At 40.3% G+C, this 24,449-nt stretch overlaps 2 protein-coding genes across 9 annotated transcripts in view; both read left to right on the top strand.

The window, feature by feature from the left end:
- The window catches only part of NR1H4 (nuclear receptor subfamily 1 group H member 4), a 41,179-nt gene extending 37,671 nt beyond the window's left edge, over nucleotides 1–3,508 (top strand). For all 4 annotated transcript variants that reach the window (XM_072036146.1, XM_072036150.1, XM_072036140.1 and 1 more), the window contains 2 exons: nucleotides 1,051–1,164; nucleotides 2,547–3,508. In XM_072036146.1, the coding sequence (XP_071892247.1) occupies nucleotides 1,051–1,164; nucleotides 2,547–2,785 (353 nt within the window). In that variant the 3' untranslated portion in view covers nucleotides 2,786–3,508. The remainder of the gene's footprint in view (nucleotides 1–1,050; nucleotides 1,165–2,546) is intronic.
- A 217-nt stretch (nucleotides 3,509–3,725) lies between these two features.
- On the top strand, nucleotides 3,726–22,553 carry GAS2L3 (growth arrest specific 2 like 3). 5 transcript variants are annotated; one of them, XM_013104212.5, is made up of 10 exons: nucleotides 4,091–5,572; nucleotides 6,565–6,682; nucleotides 7,953–8,000; nucleotides 8,988–9,156; nucleotides 9,810–9,928; nucleotides 11,390–11,531; nucleotides 15,268–15,331; nucleotides 16,069–16,207; nucleotides 17,143–17,250; nucleotides 17,966–22,553. In XM_013104212.5, exons 3-10 carry the CDS (start codon nucleotides 7,971–7,973, stop codon nucleotides 19,388–19,390), a joined length of 2,196 nt encoding a protein of 731 aa, XP_012959666.4. In that variant the 5' UTR covers nucleotides 4,091–5,572; nucleotides 6,565–6,682; nucleotides 7,953–7,970; the 3' UTR covers nucleotides 19,391–22,553. The 5 variants fall into 5 exon arrangements, with proteins under 5 accessions (XP_027308376.3, XP_012959668.4, XP_012959666.4 ...); XM_027452575.3 differs by lacking the exons at nucleotides 4,091–5,572; nucleotides 6,565–6,682 and adding an exon at nucleotides 3,726–3,826; XM_013104214.5 differs by lacking the exons at nucleotides 4,091–5,572; nucleotides 6,565–6,682 and adding an exon at nucleotides 3,883–4,068.
- The last annotated feature ends 1,896 nt before the right edge of the window (nucleotides 22,554–24,449 follow it).

Raw genomic sequence — 24,449 nt, 5'->3', positions numbered from 1 at the left:
AAATCCTATAGCCCTATCCTATAGCTCTGTGTGAACAGAGGAGGTTTCTGTCCTTTTAGCCAAGAAGCATTGGTTTGGATCTGTAGATCTTATAGGTGCTGCTGCATCAGAGCTGCAAGCATCTGTTTTCAGCAGTCTAGTAACTGCTCTGAGTGACTCTGACACACTACTTACAAAAAAATAAAAAATAAAATAAGAAAATGGATGTCATAGGACCTACTTCTCTTTTACACCACAGGGCAGAGTGAAGTACATCTGTAATCTAAGGCTACGTCAGAACAGTGTGACCTGATGACAAAGTCCGTAAGAGGAAGCCCAGTCGGCATGCCCCAGTGCAGTAACCCCAGTGGGTTTCACTGATGGATCAAGAGAATCACATGATCCCAGCTTAAACTAGGCTGGGTTTTAATTATTTATGGCTCTGTACGTTATAATACACTAGTTCATGCTGGAAGGTAATAATAGTTGCAAGCAAGTTGATCTCGGACTACAGGTAATCCTAGCCCTAGCTAAAGTTTCAGGCTACATAAAAGGAGCAATTAAGGCTCTTCATGGAGACAACCAAAGCAGCTGCCCAAGGCAGTTAGCTGTATGGTAGAGTTGGGCTGGAATTAAGCCATACACCCTGAGAGGTTTCCATATAGCTAATGCAAACATAGGGAACATGGGACTGTTTCACTGTCTGTGAATACTGGAAACAGAAGACATCTAGGGTATCAGCAGACAGCGAGAAGAACACACGTGAGACTAGTCCTGAGGAGCAAGATGGACAAACCTGTAGAGAAAATGAACTTACTTTAAAGAAAGTCTTTGAAACAAGGCGAAAAGGAATTTCCAGCGCTTGCCTGTTTCTACCCTGTTCTGGAAAACAAGGGCGCGCTGGCACTATGTAACTAATTGTATTGCATCAGACCTGATTTGTGTAGTAAATTTCGCCCACTAAGACAAACAGTCAAGGTTTCAAATATTAACAAATTGCTCAGTGGCAATAAACCAGATTATTTCAATAATCAAAGAAATAATGCAACTTTTTATTTTTTTTCTTCCCAGGTATCTCAGATGAATTCATAACTCCCATGTTTAATTTTTATAAAAGTGTTGGAGAGCTGAAGATGACACAGGAAGAATATGCACTGCTCACAGCAATAGTTATCCTGTCCCCAGGTAATTTCTATTTCAGAATTAAATATTGGTGCATTTGGAAAGAAACATGAGATGTGTGACCTGAGTCTTGTAAAAACTTCCTACACAGAGCAAGTGAGAATACATACTCATTCCGTGTATTCAGTTGTTAAAGTAGAAAACAAGCAAATAGAAACCCAAAGTGTCCTGCTGTACCAACTTGCTTTGTGTATATGGAAAAAAAGTGCCTAAATTGTGCTTGAAGTGCTTGAAAAACATTATTGGTAATTCATCACTGCTCAGCATGATGGGTTTGCTCCTTCAGAAAATCCCCAATGTGGTTACATGTGTATCACTACAGCCCACTGAGGGATGTCACATTTTTAAAAGGCAAGTGGAAGACCCTCTATGCTAGAACTGAGAATGGCAATGAAGGCCTTCAGCCTCTATTACACAAACAGCAGCTGGCAAAAGTGGGACAGTGGTGAGTTGTCCTTTAGGCTGCAGAGAGTTCAAAACTGACTTTTCAGTAATATCATTGTAATAATGTCAGGTTTTGGCGTAAAAACTAATTCTTTAACAACACAGAAGTAACCTGCGAACTATAGAGAAATTCATAGTGTCTCAAACTATCGCATAAAAGGAGGAGAGAAGCCTGGTGGTTTAGGAGAAAAGGCAAGACACTAAGGTTTCCAAGTAAGGCTTCCCTCAAGGTGGGAAAGGTGAAGCAATTCCATTGCTCTTAGAGTCAGTGCTGATCAGGATTTCTTTTTTTTTTTTTTTTTTACACTAAAAATGTCAGTAACATAAATAACCCGATCTTCCTCCTTCCTCCTTCTCCAAGCATACTTTCATACTTCCAAAAAATTAAAAGAGAAGTATTGTCCAACATAAGAGACTTCATCTGAGGGTGAAGGTGTTTTTTTTTTTTCCTGGTGACCTGTAAGCTCACTCTTCTACTGGCCAAGTTCCCTGGTTGTACTACATCTCCAAGGAATTCTGCTGTGCTGCTCAGTTGTTGCAGCGCATCACAGGACGTACTCGAGAGCAGAACTTCACTGAGATGATGATAAAACCCCAGAGAAACATTCCCTAGTTAAAAAGCAAACATCAAACCAACAACAAACAACTGTTAAAAAAAAAAAAAGGCAATAAAACTACCAACCACTTTTTACTTTTGAAAAAGTTTGAAATTTTCCTTGGATAGAAATGGGACATATGTATGAGAACCCTGAGCCAAAAAATACAACATTAAGGCATTTTTATTCCCTCTTAATCTGAAAAGAATTATTCTTGGTAGGTGTTAACATCAGTGCCCAATGTAAATATATAAATATCTTGATATTTGTTTATTGAGTAAATATTTACATTGTATCAGAGCATATGTTTGCTAAATACTTCTTTTCTTTTGAAACCATAATCAGATCGACAATACATAAAGGACAGAGAGTCCGTGGAAAGGCTTCAAGAACCCCTGCTGGATATTCTGCAGAAGTTCTGCAAACTTCACCACCCAGACAACCCTCAACACTTTGCATGTCTTCTGGGCCGCCTCACAGAGTTACGGACATTTAACCACCATCACGCAGAGATGCTGATGTCATGGAGAGTGAACGATCACAAATTCACACCTCTTCTCTGTGAGATCTGGGATGTGCAGTGATGGATATTGTTTATTTTATTTTAGGGTAAATATGTTATTAAAGGACCACAAAGCATTTATTTTCATAGAAAAATACGCCACAATACATTAAATTCTCTTTATTGCATTTTTATAGAAACATGCCGTGGTTCATAAAAGTCATTTTGTTCATTAGACACAGAACACCATGTAGCTATGAGATTTTCGTATAAGTTGTAACTTTCTCTGTATTTATATTCTCTGATCAGGAAGAATTCACCATCTCCTTGGAGGAGCCCCATTAATTCCTTCTGCAATTACGCTGATTGCAGTTGCAGTTCCTCTTGAAAAATGGGGCAATGCATGTTTCCATTTGTATTTTTTTTTCATCGCAGCATCTTTGCGCTTGGCCTCCATTACAGTACAGAGTAGATACTTTCTGCAATAAACCAGCAGACTTGATTAACGCTGTAGCCATTTGCTGTCTAACCGTGGCGCGTGTTCGCGTAAAGATGCACAAGCCCTGATTTCTGCTAGGCGGTGAGGAATGGTAGAGGAAAGCCACGCACATGAGAAAAAAACCTTTTTGTGCCATGGATGTGTAACTCCATTTGCATTGTTATTGTGCAGTAAAAGTTATACACCTGTATGCTTTGTGCGAGCGCGGCACGGGTCGTTTTGCTTTCCACCGCCCTTTATAACGGTGCCACCCACGAATGTATTGCGAAGCAGCGCTCCTATAAACACAATTTCCTTTTCCCTTGATGTCTCAGTTGGCTCAATGTTATTCTCAGCAACGCTCGCTTCTCGCCTGGCCACACAGGGGGGAAGCACACCGGGACACCAAGCCCCGGGACACCAAGCACAACACCACAAAATGGCGGGGGGGGGCACCCACACCCCCTCCACACACACCCCCCACGCCCACGCCCCTCACGGCCCCGCCCCTCTTAGCCCCGCCCACCTCGCACCCAGACCCCGCCCCCGGGCGCTGATTGGCTCTTTCGAACGGAGCAGCCGGCGCGGGGCGGGGCGGGGCGGGGGAGCGGTGCGCGGTGCTGCGGAGGCTGCCGGCGGGTCCCGGTGAGTCCCGGAGGGTCCCCGGGAGGGGGGCGGCGATGGGGGGCGGCCGCCACGCGTGGCCAAGCGCTGCCGGGGGGCGGGGGCAGCTGTGGCTCTGGGTGCCCGGGGCTGCGGTGCTGAGCTTGTGGGATCCCTCCTGCCGTCAGGCAGCCAGCAGGCTGGATGCTCTTGTGGTGGAGGAGCTGGCTGCACATCTGCAGAGGTGGCAGCCGTGGTGATGAAACCCTTGTTCCTGAGCTCAGGTGGGTTTCCTGAGCCCCCCTTTGCAAGAGGAGAGTGGGTGCAGGCTGTGTCTGCCCTCGTTGAGGGGAGCGGAAAGGCAGCCCCCGGGGAGCGCCGTCAGCGTGCCCTGATGGAAGGAGAGGGACTGCCACCTCCGAGCCCTCCGACGTGGGCTGACCTGTCTGGTTCCTTCTCCTTCGTGCCTCTGAGGCCTCCCCAGGGAAGCAGAGCTCCTGCTGACTCAGCCGTGTGGCAAAAGGGCTCTGTAATTGCTGTAGTGACAGAGCAGCGCTCCGAGGATGTCTCCTGTTGGGCTAACCTCTCATCTTCTGCGTGTTGGGATACGTGTGCAAAAAAAGTCTTGGATATCCTGGGGGTATCTTTCAACAGATCCTGATTTGACAGCTTCTTTCATTTCAGAGTGTTTAAAAATGTGGGTTTCGGCAGGTGCTGTCAAGACAAATCCACGGTTTCCAGCTGCTCTGGGTTAGTCTGTTGTGACTACCTTGGGATGTTGATGGAATAGAAGATGATGCGTGATATATCCTAAACAAAGGGTGAAGATGTAAAACTACCTACCCAAGGTTTTTTTTTTAATGAGTCTGTGAATCCCTTCGGGTTCCACATAAGCTAGATCAATGGCTGCTTCATCTGTGTTTTACATAGCTGCAGAGTTGTGGATTTTTTTTGTTTCCTTGTAATCTGCGCCATCTAATAAAATGGGATTTGGATGTGGCTCATCTTCTGCTAAAGAGCAGCTTGTAATTAGTGTAGCATGTCTTGCTGGTTGGGCCCCATCTGTAAAACCTCATACAAGTGATACTAAGCAGGCTATCTTGGGTAGTATCTAAGAGCATGTGCTTAGCATCCTGAGGTATTGCCGTGAAGTGCTTTAGTATTAGGCTTTGGTGCTGTTGCTTGGGGGCAAAGTGGTGGGCAAGCAGGTCGTGTGGTCATGTCAAGCTGTCCAGGGTGTCCGTTCCCCCTTTCCTGAGAAATGCCTGTACCTATTCCCTGTGTCCGTCAATACATTTTTGTTTTCACCTCTTTTTTCTAATGTTGGTCCATAGCTCCACTCCTTTACTTGAGGCTTGGCAGTCAGGCAGCTGAAGGCAGCTCCTGCCTTCCCAATATATAATTTGGGGCTGACCAGCCATCTCACAGTAAATCAGCATTGCAATATCGGCCCTGCCATCAGGTACTACTAAGCAGTGTTTTTCCTCTCCTCCCATCCCTTGGAGCCTGTTGGCAGCAGAAGGACCAGAGAAGATGAGGTGTTTTCTGGGAGTGGTGCTGGTGGTCAGGAATTTCTACATTTTCCAAGCTTGGAGCTGTTGGCCCCTGGATGGGAAGAGCCTGCTTCCCCAGTTTAAAGGGGTGCTTCTAGGCACCTTAGAGGTACCAGGTGACCTGGAAATGGGAATGGCATGGCCAGATATGGCCAAATGACACAGTATGTTTTCTTTCTGGGGTCTTCTCTTTCACAGCTGTGACACCTGCACAGTAAATGCTTGTTGAATGAAGGTGAGTTGAAAAAGCTGACGTGCATAGAAACTGAAGTTTTAGCTGGAGCTGTCTGAATTCGGCATCAAATATTTGCTTCATCGACTTTTTAATGCAGGGAACCCTACTGGTTTTGGAAGAAATCAGATTTGATTATGACTACCTATTCATGCAATGTTTTCCTTGCCATGACATATTCTGCACCTTTGCATGTTGGCTGCTTGAAGATGGGAGATTTCTGGGTCATCTCATCCCATGCCTCTCCCTGTTGGTGCTGAGGCTGTGTTGATCAGCACTCCTTGCAGTCTGAGAACAGGGCTGTTTGGGGTTCTGAGAATGGTTAACACTTAAGCTAAATTAAGCTTTCAACTCAAAATCCACTCAGGATAGTCTGTCTCATTGGAGTTTTGTTTTCTTCGTTAAAAGTGATTCAGTTGCCCCAATAAAAAGCAAAGCCATCTGACTTTCTAAAGAGCCCTGAGGCATACGGGCTTACAAAATAACTTGTTTTAGAAGAACAGGCCCTTGAAGTTCAAGTGCCACAACTTTCCTCAATCTCCATATTTTTTTAAGACTGGATTTTTGTTAGGCATTCTACAAAACTGCAGATGCTGAACATTCTTGTGATAGCTGTTGTGTGAATATTTTGCTTTGTTCGTGTTTTGAGCACTCCCTGTGAATTAGGCTGCCTTTTGTTCTCCTCTTGGCAGTTAGCATGCTAGAGCTCTTGTTAGCCTATGTGGAGCTCCTTATTTTAATGAGACCAACTTCTCTACTGGCTCTTCTGCTGTTGTTTTATTTATTTTTTTAATCAATGGAGGCTCTTACTGCAACTCTCTTGGGACAATAGCTTTCTTATGCTAAAGGAAAATGTATTCCCCTGGACAGAGCTGTGGGAAGCATAACTTGCTCATTAGTAATGCTTGGTATATACCCTGTCCTTCTCTTGTTCATTCATAGAAGGAAAAATAACATCAAGGGGAGGATGTCTTTCTTTTTGTTGTTGTTTTTAGTTCCCTAGAAATAAAAGTAAAGGAGAGGGAAAGATACCACTGAGTATCTTTGAGTCCTGATACAAGGAAGTGCCTGTAGTCCAAAGACAAAGCAGTTGCTCAGTTGCCTATCGTAGAGGTAAGTTGTTTGAAATTTCTGATATGCGTGGTCTGATATACGTGATGCATGAGGCTCTAGGTAGTGTAAGGGGAAAACCAGCAGCACCTCTCTGCTTTCTAGTAAGGAGGAAGGGAGGATTTTTTAGGTCCTCTGTGTTGGGTCTCATGTCTTACCGAGGCTATGTTGTGTAGCAGATGGAGAAGGTGAGAAGTATGCTGTCTGCGTATAACACTTAAGTATTTGAGGCAGGAGAGCAGAGTGAGTAATTTTTAAAGGGAACTACGTGAGTTACAACTGCTGCAGTCTGTTTTTCAGCCTAAGCTGAAGTTTTACTGCAACTCTTAAGTAATGTAGCAAGAAAATTGTTTTTAACTGGCTTAAAGACTTGCTTGGGTACATTTGTAGGTAATGCTCTCCACAACCACTTTGGAGAATTATGCTGAGGAAATTCCTTCCGGTATGTGCCTATACAGCTAACCTGGTAATGCTGCACATCTCTAAACCTGGAGCCTATACAGAGAGATTTCCAGATCCCCAGTCCAGCTCACAGCTTGTGCTGGGTTTTTCTATTATTGAAAACATTGCTGGAAAATACTGTGTTGTTTGCAGGGGAGAGAGTGTTGACCAGATTGCCTCTACACCTTTCCTTCAGGATTTCTTTGCAAGGGTATTGTCCTGATAACCCTATTGTTGCAATAAGTTGCAACATTCTGTTGAAAACTTAGATTTCCAGGCAGCTACCATAAGTCTAAGTGAAAATCCATACAGAAACTAATAAAAACATTGCTTTCTCTCATGTATCTATGCAAGAAGAAATTTTATTCTTCCAAATGTTTTTCTTCTTTTAAGATTCTTCATAATCTTTGAACTATTTAAAGTAAATTCAGGATGCATATGTGTGTCTGAGCGCATGTATAAGATATACTTCTGATAGGTTAGAAGGAGAGAGTAAATGCCAGAACTATTAAGTCAAGAATGGTTTGAGTATTAATATTTCTCTTTGGCAAAGTAAATGCCTTACAGCCCTTTAAAACAATGCAACTCTTTGAGTATTATTTATGCACACAAAGTTCGTTGCTACTTTGTGCTGTAATAATTACTACTTTATTCAAGGGCAGAGAGCTGAAATTGCCTGAACACTGGATCAAAACCTTAACTGCCAAGATACTTCCTTCTTTCCTTCCTCCATTCCTGATTAGACATGCTATTATTTTGCCTGGTGAGTTTTTATTGGGATCTGCCAGAAAGCAGGAATGACTGTATTAAAAATTCTCTTCTCTTTCCTCAGGGGGAGAAGCTAATGTAAATGCAGGTGACCATGCAGAATGCCGTTCAGGTAAATGCCTTTTGCAATGTTCATGTTCTGTATAATACTTGTTTACGCAAACTCTTCTACCCTGAAGCAGATGAAATGCTAGAAACCCTGGAGTAATCTCCGGACTTTAAACCAAAAAAAAAAAAAAGTATTCCCTTTTTACAAATGGACTAGTGTGGCAAGATGGTTAACCCAGTGTTGTAATCAAGTACGTGATACTTTCTTTTCCTAAGTACTATTGCCTAAAAAGGTTTCGAAGTTAAAAGATGAGATTATTTAAAAGCTTTCTTGATAATTATGAGGTGTTTTTTAAAACCCTACATTTTAGTTAATTGCTTAAAAATATTTTGGACACACATACTTCCTGAACTAAAGAAAAGTAGCCAAGAATATGGGAAGGACTCTTTGTGAATTTTGTACGTGACATTTCTGTGCGGTCCTTTTCTTGAAATGAGAAGGTACCTGTCAGTCTGAAAATACTCACTCCTTAGGAGAAATGCTAAGGATTTATGTTCAAGTGTGTGTGTTCTTATATAGGAATGTTTCCTCTTTTAACATCAACACTTTTCTGATGCATTCGTATTTAAATCATTACAGTTTGATCAGATAAATCAGTAGTTTGCAGTAAGTTTTATGTTAAACTACAGACAGTATTACTTAATAAGTGCTGAAGAGGGAAAAAAAACAGCACAAATGTTATGCATGTTTTTTTTATTTCATATGCAGTAAAGTATGTCTTTGTAAAGCCAAAGAATATTTGTTTATAGCCTCATAAAGGTAACTGTGAAGCCAAGAGAATGAATGTAGTGGTGCTTTTAATACAGGAGTTACTAATGAGAGCTGCAGCATTCTGGATTACTGTTGTGTTGGTTTGGTGTGTCTGTCTGAAGGGAAATTAAAACTTACTCTTTGAATAATAGGTATTTAGCATAATTCAGAACTGAGATTTCATCATCTGACTGCAAATATTACAACTCATTGTCCTAAGCTTACTGAAATCTCCCACAGGTGTGGTTTGGAGATGACCTTCCCTTAAGTCCCCGAAGTCCTCTGACTCCCAGACATGGCCCAGGCTTGGCAGATGTGTGCCTGTATGACCAGTGGATATCTGTGCGGCATGAAGCAACTTTGGTGCCTATGCAAGAAGATCTGTCAATCTGGCTGTCTGGCTTGCTGGGTGAGGTTAAAAATAAATCACCGTCCAATAAATTTCAAAGCACATTCCAATATTCAGCTGAACACTTGACACTTAATATCCATTATGCTATTAAGGCTTGGTGCATTTCAACCTGAATGGTTAGGAGAATTGCATTAAAATGCATGTTCTGGTTTCAGATTTTATTAGCTTCCAACTATTAAAGGCAAGATGATTAATCCTTCTAATTTATATTTCTGAATCTTGCTAGTCTAATTAAGTGAATATTTGATTTTAGTTTACTTAGATATTTCTACTAATTTTCAGTCTGTTAATTTACTTTTTTTATATGGGGGAATAGCTGTACCATACAGATGGGCAGGAGGAACAAGTCTTTCTTTAAAAATAACATTTCAGAAATTCCTTTGTAAATGCTTTAATTATTTTATTACTTCAGTGGCAATGTCTTTGTGGTCTGGTGTGTAGAAGGGAAGAACTATTCAAGTTTGTCAACCTGTGTTAAATGAGCCTAAGCAATAATAGTGCTTAGTGTTGATCACCAGACATCTCTTCCTTTGTGGACCCTAATTTAAGGGAAGTCTTTAACACTCAAACACTGTTTGAGTTGCCTGTAAGCTTGTATGAAAATTCTTTATCTTCTGTGGAATAACTCCAATGTTGGCCTTCTTTTTTAGGAATAGAAATCACAGCAGAACGACTGCTAGAAGAACTTGATAATGGAGTACTACTCTGCCAATTGGTTGGTGTTCTTCAAAACACAATTAAAAAATGTTGTACCTCAAATAACTTAAGGGTGAGTTATTTTTTTTTTAATTCATATATAAGCTCTTTAATTTAAGAGGTAGTAAAAGGAAAGCCGATGAGATTTCCCAACGTGGTGTTCTGTATGCTGTGTATCCAGAGACTAAGAGCAGCATGGCTTTATAGATGGATAAACTAGTTTTATGTGATAAATAACAGTCACTTTTTTTTTTAATTGAATCATAAGGTCCTTAATAGGTTTTTAGTTTGATTTCAGGAGAAGTCTTGCCAGAGGAACATCCAGTCTAAGACTGGACTCTGCTTGCTCCTTTGGTAACAGCAGTATGCATTGGTAACAAGATGCCCATTGACATTTGGTGGTATGTTTTATTCCAGAATCTCATGGGTAAATTCTATATAAGTTAGCTATGAAAGTGTCCAAATTGAGATGTACTTGGAAATGGGCTTCAGTGCTTTTGTTAGGAGCCAAGGCTTAGCTGAAATGTCACTCTCAAGCAACTTGCAATCTATGATTCTGTATTTATAAAATGAAAAATAGTGCTCTGTCACTTTGGAGTATAATACCATGTACATGCGCAATGCATGTTCAAAGTACAGGTACTCAGTATAGTTACAACATTGCTTGGATTTGTCAAACAGTAGATCACCAGCTAGTGTTCCTTGATAGAAAGCATTTCCACTGGTGAGGGGGAACCATTCTTATCCAAACCGTTGGTTTTTTTTTTGTGTGTGTGTTTAGATTTTAGTGTTTTATCTATATGAGGGCATTAGTCCTTATTTTTACAAATGTCAAGTCTTAAACAGTGGATATTTACCAGTAAGCAATATGATGACCAATGCTAGAATTATTATTAATGGGGAGGGAACAAGGCAGCAGTCTTAGGATGTCAAATGGTATTTATACAAGAGCCGTATGAGTGCTGCGAATCCTTAGTTGCCTTTTTTTTAAGGAGGGCAAGATGCCTAACTACTGTACCAATGTCCAATACAAATAAACTGTCCCTTGCTGATTGAACTGATTTCCTCTGCTTTCTAGACTGGGCTTTAAAATGCTGCAATTGGGCAGCTGAGTGCTGTCAAGTTTTGTGCTTTAAGTCAGGGAGTTTAGTTTGCTTGGGGTTCTCTATCTGTGCTCAGTCTACTGGTGTGAACAGAGCCTGGGAAGAGGGAGGGAATCTTCTAGACCTGTGAAAGCACCAGTAAGATTTATACCCTGAGAAATGGGGAAACCATCTGCACGGGCAGTTTTGGGAGAGGTTGCAGAGCTATGGTTTGTTCATTTAGTTACTGTTAGCATAGATAAGGATGAATGCCTTCTACATTAGAGTAGCTTTTTTAACAGAATACATGGTGGCTTTCCTGAAACCCAAATAATCATCAGCCACTGTTTCTGTGCTCTGAATTTAGGGCTTATTTTACTTTGAAAAATATGCTTTGAAATTTATTGGTAACGTTGATGTGTCCAATGTACTTTGTTTTCTTCCCTTGTCAGAATTTTCCAATGAGAAAAGTCCCGTGTAAGAAGGATGCTCCATCAGGATCTTTTTTTGCCAGAGATAATACAGCCAACTTTCTTAACTGGTGTAGGGCCATTGGAGTTGATGAAACTTACCTCTTTGAATCTGAAGGTTTAGGTAAACTTACCTTTTTGTAAGACTTGTTTTGATCTGTATGTGGATAGCTATCTGGTCCGGGAGAACCATTGCATATAGTCTTGTAAAGTCTGTATAATCTTTGTCATGACTGGGTTTGTCTGGTGCAAGCTATTAATGATTTTATTAATTTTAAGGCAGTGTTTATGTAAAAGCCTTGAAAGATCAGTTCAGTAACTGCTTTAAAGTGTATGATGCTTTTCCAGCCTTCTAAAAGTGCCGTATGGGAGGAAGAGGGGAGTGAGAGCTGGGCAGCAAACTCTCATGTTTTCCTTCAGTAAAAAGGCCAACTGAGAAAAGAGGAGTTGTGGTGTCCCTTCCCTTCCCCTCTCCCTATGCTTTCCCTGTGCTGGAAGATCACAGGGCCATGGAGTCAACCCACAATAAGATCCTTTATTTGGTATTAGAGCTCGTTCTTATTGCAGAAAGTACTCAGAATAATGCATTCATGACTGCTAAATTTGGTAACTACATCAGGGCGTTGGGCCTGAAGTGACAACAGTCTGTTGGTAATTAACATTTACTTCAGGACCTACTTGACATAACTCTAAGCTGTTTTTATTTTCCTGTCTAACAAGATAGTTATAAAAATAAATATTACCAACTATGTGTATGCCTGCTCCAGCACACAGCCTGTCACTTGTAACAGCTACTAGACAGATACTTACAGATGGAATAAAATTTTTTGACTGCTAATTAGGAGAATGTGCTTCCATTGTATGGCAAATAATAGTTGGTAGAAGAACATTTCATTATGTCAATGAAAAGGAATTAATATAAACTTTTATTTGGTGAGAAAACTACTTTTTTTTTTTTTTTTTTAAAAAAAGGCAAAATATCTTCTCAACCAACAGCAAAAAAACTGCAAAAAGTCTTGATTTTCAGTAATCAAATGTATGTGTCATAATATTTACTAGATTTTCTTGAAGTCTTTGTATCATTTAATGCTATTTGAATGGGAGGTGCTGCTTTGACTAACTGCTTTTCTTTTAAGTTCTTGCTAGTTGGACTACCTATGTCTTCTCTGCTGCATCACTCATTTTTAAAGCGGTTGAGAAAACGTCCTTATTTGCATCTGTCTAATTTCTCATTTAACTAGGGAGTGTTTCTTTTTTCAGAGCCATGAAATACAGATGAGTAGGAGAACTGGACTATAAGAAAATTTAGTTCTAGCGTTCTCGTTCTGTGTTTTTTTTTTTTTCTTTTAATTTCAGCTTGTGTGAATTTCATTGCTTAAACATCTTAGTTCCTTTACTGGATGGGTTACTAAAACCTGTTTAGCCTCCCTGAGATAAGCAGACAGGATTTCCTAATGCTGTGGGTTTTGCTCATAGCCAAGAAGTGTTTTGAAGTCTGATTGTAACTCATGACACAAACTTGCTTTGTGGCATAAATATCGTCTGTGAGCCTTTTTGGCAGTTGAAATGAGCAGACTTGCAGCCTCCTTGATGACACATTCTTTCCATTGATGTTGTCCATCAAACTTTCAAGCCATTCTTTATGAATGAAATAGGGGAAAGGCAACTTGATAGTTCTCCTTTCCTGTCAGATACATGTAGCAGCAACTCCTGAAAAGTAGGGATGGCCATGGAGGAAACAAATCACTCCTGAGATATCAGGGCAAGTAGCTATCAGGGGATGCCTTTGCCATCAAGTCCAATATCTCGGTTTCTGCTAAGAGTGTTTTTTGTTTGTTTGTTTGTTTACACCATTTCTTAGAGCTGACAGAACCACTTAGAGAAAAGAAGATGAAATGACCTCCAGTACATTTTGGATTATTTTTAGGTCAACTTTCAACTTTCTGTTGTAGATTTACCCTTTATAATCAGATCTTTTTATAAGTAGACTAACAAATGTAAGCAAGAACATCTGACTTCATTCTCTTGTTACACTTTAGGAAACATTTCAGACTTATTTAAAGTGAAGTAACTTTAAATATCAAATTGAACATCCAAAAGATATTAATTTCATCTGTAAATAAAGAGCTGGATCATTAAGTTTCTCTGCAGAGTGAATTTTCAATTTCTACTGAATATTGTTACTGCACAGCACGAAGAAAGACTTATTTATATAAATAGTACACCAAAATTATATATACAGTTTTTCCTATTTCTTATATTTGATATAGTGGGAAAAGAACAATGTCCATTTGTATTGATGGGAGTTGAATGACCTTTCTCCTAGCCTTTGGTTTCTGAGTTATTAGACAGCATTCCTAGTTGGCTAAGAAAGTACGGGGCTGCTTTGTTTTCTAGAGCATTCAAACAACTTCTTATGGACTACTTAGAAAATGTTGACAGCATCTCAGTTTTGAGGCTTAAGTGGAGGCAGGGGAGGAAGTAATTACTTGTGTGAGATTTAAAAATTTTCTTTCTGTCCTTTTTCTCTTTTTCCTGTTTGTACACCTAAAGATGGAAGTTGCAAGAAACCAAAAGGAAATCAGACATTGATTTCCTTCTGCCTTTTCCATTCTGTAGTAGTAAAGTAATTAAAAGTAAAAGTAAAGTAGTAAAAATAATTGAATCTCTTCATTCCAAAGTTGTCAAGAAAACCCTGAACAGCTACCATGGTCATCTACATACCATTTGGCTATCACTCTACCCTTCCATCTTTCTTCAGCTTCATGATTCACCCAGATTCATGATTCAGTATTCAGGAGCTCATGATTTAGTGGGCCTACACAGTCAAGTGCATGAAACTGTTAGAGCTGTTCTGAAATGTGGGGTGTGCAGAACAGCTCATACAGCCATGGAAAAGCAAAGCCTAGTGCAAAACTCTGCTAATAAACATACCTGAGCTTGTGTTGCTGCTTTGCTGTGATCACTGCCAGTACCTGATATTCAAGTCTGAGTGTTTGCTCTTAAACCAAAGGCATCCTCACCCCTTACAGAGGATTTGGCCCTCTTCCTCAGAGCACAAACTCACCAAAATTCCAAATTCTGAAGAAAACCTTTGAGTGGATAAAGTGGGGGCTGATAAGAAGGGAGAATGAAAGGAGCGTGTAGTATGAGGTAGGGCTCTACAGGGGAGCTGCCACTGGCAGAATGATATCTTCTAGTGCAACTGAGTGAATCTGCCATGTGGACAGATCCTGAATTTTTAAAACAATAAGAAAAAAAAAAAAGATGCGTTGCTGAAATGGTGACAATCACCTGACTATTCTTTCACAGTCAGTGATTTAAACCACTAAGGCTGACTGGCTGTGCATAGGCATCCACTGGTCAGCTATACCTCTTGCGTTGAGTTCTCCTGTGGTTGTTCACCTATAGAGCGTGTGGCGCGTATCTTTGTATGCACATATATTAACAGACAATATATTTTCTTATTTTTTAGTGTTTTATGCTCTTTATCTATGAGACTGCTATAATGTATATAATGATAGGGAAAGAAAAGTTCTTCAGCTGTCTTGCTTTCCAGTTCATGTCTAAAAGGAACAGCAAAGAAACCCCTACAGTGCGTTTCTCTTAGGAGATAAAGAAGAATGTAATTTCAGGAGTGCCAGGATGAATTTAGACACTTTATGGACAAGAAAATTAGAGTTGAAAAGCATTTTAGTGCTTTATCCATGATACAGTACACCTCAGATTGGCTCAGTGAACTAACATAGCATGCCTCCAGGTAGAATTACGACTGAATTGTAATCTTCTAATCTTTATTTTCTGTACCTAATTGCAGAGGCCTTCCCACAGTAAATTCTCTTTTATTTTTAATTCCATAGTTTTGCACAAGGATCCAAGACAAGTGTATCTTTGTTTGTTGGAAATTGGACGCATTGTATCTAGGTATGTGATCCATACATCCTCTTAACTAGAAACTGAAATATATATTCTGTTAAGCAAAAACTAAGGCAATTCTTGGTCATTAAGTGCAATGCACTAGATGTTAATTATGTGCAGAAAGTAATGAGTAGTATTTCTAGGACTACTGTGCAATATGAATATTTTTCTCAAATATTTATTTCATTCTTTTCATGGAGAGGTGTTGATCCATTTATTTCATATAGCTTTTTAATGTAGGTTTATTTTATATAGGTTTTTATAGCTGTGTTTAAATGCTACCATCAGCTGATAGGTATGTGTACATCATGGAAGAATTATGTGAACAGTAAATACTCTCATACTCTCAAGGTCTTTTTTTTTTTTTTTTTAAGCTTTTTGGTAGCTTTATGTAAGCCTTAAATATGAATCAACTCTATTATTCACTAAATTTAGAATGTGTTTTTTTTTTTTCTTGCAAAGAGCAGGAAGTTTTAAGATAGTTTGTTTAAATTGGTTGTGACCTAAGTTGTGCAGGTTTGGCAGTATTGTTATTGCCTTCCGTGGTAGCTCTAGGACCACCTTTGAGAGGACTTCCACCAGAAACTTGGAGCTGCTTCTTTGGATTATCAAAACAATTATTCCTCTGAATAGTAGTTCTGCTCCCTCTTAGTCTAGCTACTCAGATTTTTTTTCTTGCTTGTCATCACTTTTTAATGTTTTCTTTAGATTATTAATTAAACTTTCTGCTTAATTGTGTTGAGGTATGGAGTTGAACCTCCTGTGCTAGTAAAACTGGAGAAGGAAATTGAGCTAGAAGAAACATTGCTAATGACCTCTGGACCAGAATCACCTGTTAGCACAGCAAAGTCATGTTGTCACCATGGGGAACTACATGAGGCAGTAAGTACTTATTTATTGTGAAAAGGTCTTTAAATCAAACTCTTAGCCCAGTACTCGTGTGATCTGGCTCAGTAATCATAGACTTAGTTTTTCATCTAATATACGTGAGCCTTAAATAGAAAACTGAATGCAACTCTTTTAAACGGTTGTTTTGTTTTGCTTTGTTTTGGAGGTAGTGCCTCGGTGCATTTAACTTACTTTGATTCTCCCTTTCTTTCACTGCTGCTTTGAGTATAGGAATTCTCATTCAATTGTTGTGCATTAGTATTCTATGACTGTATATGAACTTCATCAAATGTTCAAGTAGGCTTTGAAATGCTTCAACAAACACTTTAAATAAAACTTTTCCCCTTTCCCTGCCTCCTCTAACTCTGGACTTTTTTGGGGACTACCTTTCTCCTTTCATCAGTCATTTGCTTCTTGGGTGTTACATAGAAGATTAATTTATCAAATTCTTCTAAAAAGTGAGGGAGAATGCTGAAGGGCCTCTGGGCAAGGTGTAGCAATGGATTTGGTTCTGTTGAACACCAGTTTACTCACAGGAGAGATCCAGGCACTTGTATTTCACTTTCTTGAGACCATAACCATGTCTTCAAAAGGGTATGGTTGGAATTTAATGTTACTATGAACAAATCTTTAAAAGGAAAAAAAATCCTTTAAAAGGAAAATAGAAATATGTTTAAATTAAAGAAATCATGAAAACTGGATTTGGACAACTACAAAATATTTCTCTGCATGTACTCTTTATTTCTTTTTATCTTTTGTTCTCCATTTTGAAGCTTTATGTGGCTGAGATTCTCTAGTGAGTGAAGAGAATTCTAATGTTTTCTTAGATTTTGGGGTGATAATATTTAATACAACAAGAGGTACAGATTATTTCATCTATTAAACCTGCATTTGTCAAAATACTAACAGATTTCAATTTTAATAACTAGGTTAAACATATAGCAGAAGATCCTCCTTGTAGTTGTTCCCATCGATTTTCAATTGAATACTTATCTGAAGGACGTTATAGACTGGGAGATAAAATACTTTTCATACGAGTAAGTGGTTTCTCAGTACTACAGTTTATATTCTAAATGGCTAAAAAATATTTTAAACTTAAATATGCTTTTTTTTTTTTTTGGTATTGTTTTAAAATTACAGACTGATTTAGGTTGGGATTCCACATGATCCAATCCCCTATTCAGACCAGGTCTAGCTAACTAGGTCTTATAACCATTGATTTTGCAGTTACAACTACGCTAAACTAAGCAAGTTAATGCTTTTTGGAGTTTCAAAAATTTCAGTAACAACTTGCAGTGTAAATAAGGATAATGCAATAGAATATCCTGAGAAAAGTGCTTGTTTAAAATCCGGAAACTTGGATCTATAATTTGCAGCTAGGTGAGCATTCTCTTCAGGAGAGATTAGAATTTGTGGGATTAAAAAGGTATGAGGACACTGATAATTTGAACAAAACCTGTATCCAAAATTCTGTGTACTAAATAAAAATACTGATGGAATGGTTGAAATGCATTCTTGTATATATGTTTTCATTTCTTCCTTTCATTATGTGTCAAGAGAAACTGGTAGTAGAAGAATTGGGAAACAAACTTTATTTACTACATAATTTCTTAAAATCTTTCTCTGTAAGAAAGGAGGTCCTATTTTTGGTTGATTTTAATAAATTATAATGTATGAAGAAGACTTAGAGCTGCATAAAACAAGATTTCTCATGTTCTTCTCCTGTTCCAACATCTCTTCTTCCATTCTCAGATGCTACACGGCAAGCATGTGATGGTACGTGTTGGTGGAGGCTGGGACACTCTTCAAGGTTTTCTGCTTAAATATGATCCCTGCCGAGTGCTTCAATTTGCAACTCTGGAGCAGAAAATCCTGGCGTTTCAGAAAGGTGTCACCAGTGACAGTGTTCCCAGCTCGTCAGCCAGAATTCAGGAACCTCCTGTCATGAACCCAATGTCAGCTGTCAATATGTTTCAAAAGCAACCATCAAAACCCCCTACTCCTGTTCCAGCAGTAAAGGCTGTTCATGGGACAACTACGAAGAAAGCTTTATCTAAACGTCCTCAGTCCCCTGCCCTGGCATCACCAAAAGTGCCAGTGCACCCATCCTCTACTGCCAAGTTGTTGTCAGCCAGGCCCAAACTACATGGGTCTTCAGCAATGGGCTCACAGTCTCCTTTAAAACCATTAATGGGCACCTCAAAGAAACTGGAGTCTCCTGCATGTAACTCATCAGCTCCTGTTCCTTCACAGCCTGCAAGCAAAACCTTTTCATCTGCAGAATCAAGAACAGCTCTCGTTCACTCTGAAACATTACGCAAACGTATTCGCTCCCCTGATGCTCCAAAGGTGAGATTTGCCCTGGCCCAAGGCTCCCCAGCACCAGGGACACACTCTGTTGTCTCAACCTCTAAAAAACAGTTGTCTCAGTTGCCTGCAACAGTTGAAACGATGGCTTCAAAACAGAAGCGTGTCCCTTCTAAATGCAAACCTGTACCTGTCACTAAAACCAAAATGAATTCTGTTGCTCCAAGGTCTGCCCGGCCACCCGTTACAAATCTGCATGCTGTTGCCAAATTCTCACATTCTCAGCAGCTCCTTGCAAAACCTCCTCCTGAAAATACTCCTCAGGCTTCAGGAACTGTGTTTCAGAAACCTCAGAAAGCTCCACAAACAGCTTCTGTCCTGGCAAGAAACCTGAAGACTGCTTCAGTCCTAAAGCACTCAGCTTCCGCACCTTCCCTGGCAGTTAGTAAAGTGTCAAAGTCACCACCTACACTTGTATCTACAAGCAAAAATGTACCAGCAGCTGCCAATAAGAAACCAGCCACAGAGTGTCTACAGACCCAAGATACCAGTAAAACCCCTGAGATTGTATCCACTTCATCCAAACCTCCTGAACGCACTCCCTTATCTGTTGTACGGCTTCCTCAAACTTCAGCCAAAGTGGCAGTGACCAAAAACCCAGCACAGCCTTCCACAAAAAGTCATCCGTCAACCAGAAACTTGCAAGTGAATGGAAGCTTGGTGCCAGCAGCCAAGAAACCTCTCTCTAAAGGAAAATCAGCAACAGCATGTAACAAAGGAGCACCTAGTGTATCAAAAGGTCCTCTTCTGAAGAGCAGACAAGATGATCATTATTTTGTTATGACAGGGAGCAAAAAGCCCAGAAAGTAATCTTATTTGTTACCTTCTGGGCAGATCCTAGTATTGTTCAAATGGGCCTCTTGTATCTGCTATGCTGAAGGGAAAAGCAGGTTAAATAACACTACATGTGCCATGTCAAACATTAGGCATAATGTAAATTATGCAGCAAAATGTACAGTAAGAACTGTATTTATTTTGCGGTTTAAAAACTTCTACTTAGGTATATTTAGAGGTGAGCTTGCTTGCACTGTGGAATAGAGAATATCCCTGTTTGCTGCTAGCCTGACCTGCTGTGGGGAAAGGCAGGAGAGGAAGGGAAGCTGGAGCTGCTGCTGCTCACTTTCAAGGGAGTGAAGCCTGTTCAAGAAATGTCTACCTAGGGTACAGCCTGAGCAATTCTGCTTTTTCAGGCACGTTTGCATCAAGGCCTGTGATAAGCGATAGAGCTGTGCACATGCTATTAAATTTCTAATACCTCAAAACTTGTTTTTTTTGGGTAATTTGTACTGTTGTAAGTTCAGCAGTATTCCAGAACGCAAATTTGTGTGACCTGCATGTATTAGAGAAATAAATCTCCTAGTTCTGTTCAGTTTGACAGCCGCAGTTTTCACTGTTCATTGTACCCCTATATTCCTTAATGTGGCTTCAGCTTACTTGGATGTGGAGCCTTCTTGGCTTAGGTTAAGTTGGACATGGAAAGTCATGTCCTTAATCATACTCTCTTGTGCCTTAGTGATACTGCTTCTAAAAGCTGGGGGAGGCAATTTTGCTTAGTATATGTTCAGATGTGACTACAGGTAAGCTCAGTTTTCCTAGAAAGCTCTTGCTGTGTGGGCAGAAATGTTACACGAGTTGCTAAATGGGTGCTTTCCCCTTGGATGGACCCCAGATCAACTCTTGTCATGGTGGCACTGGGCCATGAGTCCTGACCTGCACAGGCAGAGCCTTGCTGCTCTGCAGGAGTGGCCTTTATCCATAAAACTGAATTATTAAATACTTCTCAGTGCTAGAGGCCAATTTTGTGGGCAGTCTTAGTCTGCAGTGGCCTTTGTTGTTTTGTTTATGGAGATCTTATTATTGGCTCTCCTGTATTACCTTTTGGGAGATGAAGAGTAGTTTTCCAAAGAGCTAATGAGGGCCTATGTTTGCCTTTTAACATCTGAAAGTGCTAGAAAACTGAGCACTGTTTATACTCAGCTCCTGAAGGCTCTTAGTGGGTTAAACATCTCTGGTGCTCAACCCTTAATCCTTAACAGCAATGAGTTTCATGGTAGATGAATAAAACTACTGTCTCTGGGAGTAGCATTGTTTGAGATATTTCAGGTTTAATGAACCTATGAATGCCAAGGAACTCTCAGGTTCTGTGAGGAGACACTGCTGACTTCCACAAACTGTTACTTCTCTCCATTCCCAAGATGTTTACTTATGAGGAGGTGCACGGAAATCACAGCTTCTGATGCATTTTTTTTTTTCCTGGTATAAGCAAGAATACAATAAGCAAGCATCATAAACTAATGAGTTTTCAGATGTAGTGGCAAAGTTACTGAGCTACCTTTCTGAGCACCTTGTTAGCTTTGTTTATTTATGATTTTATTTATGCATCTCTACTGTACAATACTGCTTACAACCTGCTGGGAGTAAACAGTAAATAACAATATGCAAACTGTAGGAGGAAAAATCAATTTTAATACTGTATACACAAGTCCCACAATCTTACATACAAAGTTGTATATTTGGGGACAGCCTTATCACATATTTATTTTATAAATGCACTGGCCAAAGTCACTACTGCAATTGTTAAGGTTAATATTGACTGGAGGGGAGTGTTTTCATGTTTGATAAAATCGACAGTTTCCCACTCTGAAAGCATTTTGCAGTAGATGACTTGCATTTGATTTTGGGCTTCCAAGTAGGGAGCTATGATGCAGTATCTCATGCAGATTAATGGTGAAATTCTTGGGGTTTCTTTCTTTACTGAGTCTGGTTGAGGTGGAGTTCACATCACAGCAGCCTATATGGTGCTGTGTTTTGATTTGTGGCTGAAATGGTGCTGACAGCATGGCAGGCGTTGAGCAGTTGTTGAGTCCTGCTTGCACAGGGTCAGGGCTTTTTCTTTTCCCCACTCTGCCCCTCTCAGCAAGTGGGCTGGAAGTGGGTGAGTGGCTGGGAGGGGAACGTGACTGGGACAGTTAACTTGAACTGACCGAAGGAATGTTCTGTGCTACATAACATCATGCTCAGTAATAAAAACTGTAGGTAGAGGAAGAACGTGGCATGGGGGATTGTTTGGAGACTGGCTGGGTATTAGTCTGCCTTTGGAAGGTGGTGAGTAATTGCCATTGCATCTCTCTTTTTTTTTTTTTTTTTTTTTTTTGTGTGTGTGTGTGTGGTGTTTCTTCCCTCTCCCCTCACCTCCTCCTTCATTTATTAAACTGTCTTTGTCTCAACCCATGAGTTTTCTTGCTTTTGCTGTCCCAGAGGGGAATTGTCCTAGAGAATATCCCATTCTCTGCTGTCCCAGAGGGGAGTGATTGAATGGTTGTGTGGGTGCTTGGCTACTGGCTGGGGTCAACCCTCAACACTTTTTGAACTGTTTACAGGTTTCTTAGTAGTACTTGAAACACTGAGACTTTTAGATCTCAGCATCTAGACTTTTTTAACAATGACTTCATGAGAAAAATGGATGGCTTCATCTTTGTGATCTGTTAATCTCATGTAATAGACCACATTTTATGGTTCAAAATGAAAAGAGTGAGACGAGACACTGGCACTGCAAAAGGAAAAAATAATCCTTTTACTTCTGAAACCTTAAACAGCTTAATCTAAGGGTGGTTCACCTGTTACATGTGGGTAGGCTTGGTTTGGTTTTATATTATTACAAAAATAGTATGAGCATGGTCTAACTTGTGCAAATAATTGCAGTCTCCAACTTTGTAGTCGTTCCTGTTATAACTAAGGATTACACATGGTATGAAGTGAGCTAATAATCAAAATGTAACAAAATACCTCCTACTGGAAATACATACTTTTTGCAATGTTTATATTGCCAAAGGGCAAGTCTAATCTTCAGCTTGTATTACTTTTTTTGTGGGAAAGATAACTTGGAGCAGGAATCTGACTGAATTCTACATGTGTTACCAGTCTGTCTTTGAGTACTTATTTGAAATAAACATATTGCACCTTTTTACATGCACACACTTCTTACTGTTTTTTTTTGTTTGTTTGTTTTTTTTTGGGGGGGAGGGGAAAGGCAAGTGGAGGGGAGGGAAAATTGCCTATTTTTCAGAAGGCTTATGCTTTTCCTCTAGCACCGCAAATTGTAGTTTCAATATCAGGGTATTATAAAGACATAAATAGCTGCATCTAGTCTATTGCTTTGTTTGGAGTTCAAGATCTATGAACCTTGTTTTAGTAAAACACTCTTTGATTAGAAGGAGCCCCTCCTACTCCTTTTCTACCAAGCAATGTGTCTGAGTAGTTTCAGGTACACCTCTGGGTTTTATTCTTTGGAGCTCTACTTAAAGTAAAAAGCACTTCTGTGCCAGTATTTTCAGAGTTTACATCTTGTCAACAGACTTTAGATGCATCTCTGCTTCTGTGGTCATCAAATCAGAACAACTTCTAGGTTAGATTCTAGCTGCTTAACTGAAGTCTCCAGTTTCTATTCCTGTGTGGAGTTCTGAAGCAGGGGAAGCCAAGTGTTGTGTTTTTGTTTGTTTGACAAATATATATACTCTATAATGTATCCCTAAGATTATGTTCCAAAGTCATCCTAAAGATTGCAAATGAGTTCATATCAAGCTACAGATCACTGTTTTCTTCCCAAAGTCCTACATATTCACACAGCAAAATTTAGCTCTACTACTAATGGTTTTCTATTTACAGTGGGGAAAAAAAACAAAAACAAAACAAAAACAAAACAGTTGGACCACCCTGCAGTCATTTTGTTCAGAATGAAGCGACCAAAAGGCAGAGGCCATTCAAAGGATTTTGGACCCTGTAAGAAGTTGCCTTGAAATGGCTGAAATGTACCTCACTTAGGGCTGACAATAAAGCCTCAAGAAATAGCAGCAAAGTCACTGAAAATCATAGCCTGCTTAAGTATGCACAAAGGGCTCAGAGAGCTTTGTTTGCATGTGGCTGATACAAGGGCCCTGCAGAGCTGGGCTGCTCTGTAACACCTCAAGACTTCATTCTCCTTTCTATGCCAATATCTGGTTCAGGAGAAACACGAAAACACAAAAACCACAACCATCAGGTACCTACTAACAGCCAGAAAACTTCTGAACTTGGGTTTGAGCAACCTGGTCTAGTGGGAGGTATCCCTAGCTTTTGGCATCAGGATGGAATTACATGATCTTGAATGTCCCTTCCAACTCAAACCATTCTCATTTGTGAAGTACAATTGACTGACTGCAAAGTATATGCCCATGTAGTGGATTTATGTGGCAAGATTTTTTTTTTATTTTTTTTTTTGGGGGGGGGGTGGAGCCTAGGGTTGGCTTCTGTGAGAAGAATCCAGAAGCTGCCCCGTGTTAGACAAGGGGCCTGCTGCTTGCCACAGCCAGGCCAATAAGTGATATTGTTTGTGCCTCTTTGAGAGCATATTTAAGACAGGGAAAAAAATCCTGCAGAACAGCAGCTGTGAGAGAGAGAGGAGTGAGAAACAGCCTTGCAGGTGCCAAGGTCAGTGATGAAGGAGGGGGAGAGGTGCTCCAGGCACCAGAGCAGAAGTTCGCTGCGGTCTATGGAGAGGCTCTTGGTGGAGCAGGCTGCATTCCTGTAGTCCATGCTGGGGCAGATCTCCACACTGCAGCCTGTGGAGGAGACCACGGTGGAGCAGATGGATGTGGCATGGAGGAGGTTGCAGCCTATGGAGAACCTCCACTGGAGCAGATTCTGGGCCAGACCTGCAGCTCATCGAGAGGAGCCCACGCAGGAGCTCAGGGGAGAGCTGCTGCCTGTGGAGGACCCAGGTTGGAGCAGTTTGCTCCTGATGGATGGACTTCATGATACAGAGCCATATCTGGAGCAGTTCTTGAAGAGCTGCTGCCTGTGGACAGCCCACTGAGGATCAATTCAGCAAGGA

The sequence above is a fragment of the Anas platyrhynchos genome, chromosome 1, assembly GCF_047663525.1.
Source record: "Anas platyrhynchos isolate ZD024472 breed Pekin duck chromosome 1, IASCAAS_PekinDuck_T2T, whole genome shotgun sequence".
Lineage (NCBI taxonomy): Eukaryota > Metazoa > Chordata > Aves > Anseriformes > Anatidae > Anas > Anas platyrhynchos.
The sequence above is the reverse complement of the archived record's forward strand: the minus strand, read 5'-3'. Positions and strand labels throughout refer to the sequence as shown.

What these genes read in the sequence shown, in the direction of transcription:
- GAS2L3 (XM_027452575.3), top strand. Translation starts at nt 7,971, where the DNA reads ATGCAGGTGACCATGCAGAATGCCGTTCAG. An exon ending in CTGGCTGTCTGGCTTGCTGG is followed by an intron (nt 9,157 to 9,809) that starts GTGAGGTTAAAA and finishes CTTCTTTTTTAG; the next exon opens with GAATAGAAATCACAGCAGAA. An exon ending in ATAAAATACTTTTCATACGA is followed by an intron (nt 17,251 to 17,965) that starts GTAAGTGGTTTC and finishes TTCCATTCTCAG; the next exon opens with ATGCTACACGGCAAGCATGT.